The sequence below is a fragment of the Osmerus eperlanus genome, unplaced genomic scaffold (assembly GCF_963692335.1).
Source record: "Osmerus eperlanus unplaced genomic scaffold, fOsmEpe2.1 SCAFFOLD_486, whole genome shotgun sequence".
In the NCBI taxonomy this organism is placed as follows: domain Eukaryota; kingdom Metazoa; phylum Chordata; class Actinopteri; order Osmeriformes; family Osmeridae; genus Osmerus; species Osmerus eperlanus.
Window position 1 is genome coordinate 13,288 of NW_026911899.1, and position 3,098 is coordinate 16,385.

Consider the following 3,098-nt stretch of genomic DNA (forward strand, 5'->3'; position numbering starts at 1 on the left):
CCATGTGAACGCTCACACTACTTCCACACTCCCCTTAGCTCCTCCCCCAGACACAGTCCCCTCAGCTCCTCCCCCAAACACAGTCCCCTCAGCTCCTCCCCCAGACACAGTCCCCTCAGCTCCTCCCCCAGACACAGTCCCCTCAGCTCTTCCCCCAGACACAGTCCCCTCAGCTCCTCCCCCAGACACAGTCCCCTCAGCTCCTCCCCCAGACACAGTCCCCTCAGCTCCTCCCCCAGACACAGTCCCCTCAGCTCCTCCCCCAGACACAGTCCCCTCAGCTCCTCCCCCAGACACAGTCCCCTCAGCTCCTCCCCCAGACACAGTCCCCTCAGCTCCTCCCCCAGACACAGTCCCCTCAGCTCCTCCCCCAGACACAGTCCCCTCAGCTCCTCCCCCAGACACAGTCCCCTCAGCTCCTCCCCCAGACACAGTCCCCTCAGCTCCTCCCCCAGACACAGTCCCCTCAGCTCCTCCCCCAGACACAGTCCCCTCAGCTCCTCCCCCAGACACAGTCCCCTCAGCTCCTCCCCCAGACACAGTCCCCTCAGCTCTTCCCCCAGACACAGTCCCCTCAGCTCCTCCCCCAGACACAGTCCCCTCAGCTCCTCCCCCAGACACAGTCCCCTCAGCTCCTCCCCCAGACACAGTCCCCTCAGCTCCTCCCCCAGACACAGTCCCCTCAGCTCCTCCCCCAGACACAGTCCCCTCAGCTCCTCCCCCAGACACAGTCCCCTCAGCTCCTCCCCCAGACACAGTCCCCTCAGCTCCTCCCCCAGACACCAGTCTAGCTGCTCTGACCACGGGGGGTTGGCTGGATTGCAACATAAACTACATTATTGCGTAACTCTAGTATCTCTTCCCACGTCCACACAGGAAAACTCTGTTTTTTAAAGGCCAATTTAAATGTGTTCCACTAAAACACTTTGAAAATCTCAGTACAAACGAACCCCTCGTTGTAGCAACCTCATAATGAGTGAATGGAATGGATATATGGAATATAAAGGAATGAGTTCCTTTATAAGATGCTTTTATCCAAAGCAGGGTACAGAGGGGGATTTGAACCTGCAACCTGTTGATGCAGTCAAACACTGTAACCACTGAGCTATACCTGGCTATCCTCTGTGAACATGTATGAGAGGTGTGTTGTTGCGAGGGCCCTTCCTGCTCCCTGAGCATGGACACAGAGATACTGAACACTCGATAGGATGAAACTCTGTGGTTGTTTCAGTCAAAGCACAGGCAGCCAGCCAGGCAGCCAGGCAGCCAGCCAGGCAGCCAGTCAGCCAGTCAGACAGGCAGACAGGCAGACAGGCAGGCAGCCAGTCAGCCAGTCAGCCAGACAGGCAGGCAGACAGGGAGCCAGTCAGCCAGGCAGCCAGGCAGCCAGTCAGCCAGGCAGGCAGGCAGGCAGCCAGCCAGGCAGCCAGGCAGCCAGTCAGCCAGGCAGCCAGGCAGCCAGGCAGCCAGGCAGGCAGGCAGGCAGGCAGACAGGCAGCCAGTCAGCCAGACAGGCAGCCAGGCAGCCAGGCAGAGAGGCAGGCAGGCAGGCAGGCAGGCAGCCAGTCAGGCAGGTTAGTTCTAACCTCAGGGATGGTGGGATGGCTCCCAGAGAAACACACAAGCAATTACCAGAGAAATAAACACAATATGAATAAAGTGATATGCAATAAGAAAAGGAAGGAGAGGGGGAAAGAAAGTAAAAAGGATGGAAGTAAGGATGAAAGGGGGCAGGCTGAGGGCACATGGGCACGCTGAGGGCACAGGGGCACGCTGGGGGCACAGGGGCAGGCTCAAGGCACAGGGGCAGGCTCAGGGCACAGGGGCAGGCTCAGGGCACAGGGGCAGGCTCAGGGCACAGGGGCAGGCTCAGGGCACAGGGGCAGGCTGAGGGCACAGGGGCAGGCTCAGGGCACAGGGGCAGGCTCAGGGCACAGGGGCACGCTGGGGGCACAGGGGCAGGCTCAAGGCACAGGGGCAGGCTCAGGGCACAGGGGCAGGCTCAGGGCACAGGGGCAGGCTCAGGGCACAGGGGCAGGCTCAGGGCACAGGGGCAGGCTGAGGGCACAGGGGCAGGCTCAGGGCACAGGGGCAGGCTCAGGGCACAGGGGCAGGCTGAGGGCACAGGGGCAGGCTGAGGGCACAGGGGCAGGCTCAGGGCACAGGGGCAGGCTCAGGGCACAGGGGCAGGCTCAGGGCACAGGGGCAGGCTGAGGGCACAGGGGCAGGCTCAGGGCACAGGGGCAGGCTCAGGGCACAGGGGCACGCTGGGGGCACAGGGGCAGGCTCAAGGCACAGGGGCAGGCTCAGGGCACAGGGGCAGGCTCAGGGCACAGGGGCAGGCTCAGGGCACAGGGGCAGGCTCAGGGCACAGGGGCAGGCTGAGGGCACAGGGGCAGGCTCAGGGCACAGGGGCAGGCTCAGGGCACAGGGGCAGGCTGAGGGCACAGGGGCAGGCTGAGGGCACAGGGGCAGGCTCAGGGCACAGGGGCAGGCTCAGGGCACAGGGGCAGGCTCAGGGCACAGGGGCAGGCTCAGGGCACAGGGGCAGGCTGAGGGCACAGGAGCAGTCTGCAGTAAAAAACCTCCATGATAAATGTATGGCTTGTTTTCTCCGAAGGCAGCAGAGGGGTAAACGTCTGAGGCCAGAGTAAACAGGCTCTGTTTTCTCAGGGTAATGTTATCACCTTGCATATGAGGACAGGCATCAAATCTAACGACTGTGAATTTTCTTATGAAGCACCAAAACACTGGAGCTCAATAGACTGGGTAGTAAACTGTAGGCACAAAAACATCCTCAACCAGCGACCAGCCAGGCTGCAAATCTATATCAGCAGTCATCAAATTATCTTGTGTTTAAAGTAAAAAATCTTCCATCCAGTGAATGAAGGGATGAAACCGTCAAGTCTGTTGTGTTGTGTTGTGGGTGGTGGTGACCCTGAACTGGGTAAAGTGGGATGGGATTCTGTTAGACTCAGTGGGCTCTCTCTTCTCTTGACTCAGTCACACTGTGACAATCAGACCTGGCATGAATTTAACTAGGGACACACACACACACACACTACTCATATCATACTACTCTACTCCTACCTTAATCC

General features: G+C 59.9%; 1 protein-coding gene across 1 annotated transcript; it reads right to left on the bottom strand.

Annotated features, from left to right (window-relative positions):
- Window positions 1-1,831: 1,831 nt before the first annotated feature.
- LOC134016745 (small proline-rich protein 2D-like) lies at window positions 1,832-2,457 on the bottom strand (the record flags this gene model as incomplete). The annotated part of the gene is made up of 3 exons (XM_062456058.1): window positions 1,832-1,944; window positions 2,050-2,134; window positions 2,335-2,457. Coding segments are annotated over 3 exons (321 nt in total), but the record flags the coding sequence as incomplete, so codon positions are not given.
- Window positions 2,458-3,098: the final 641 nt, after the last annotated feature.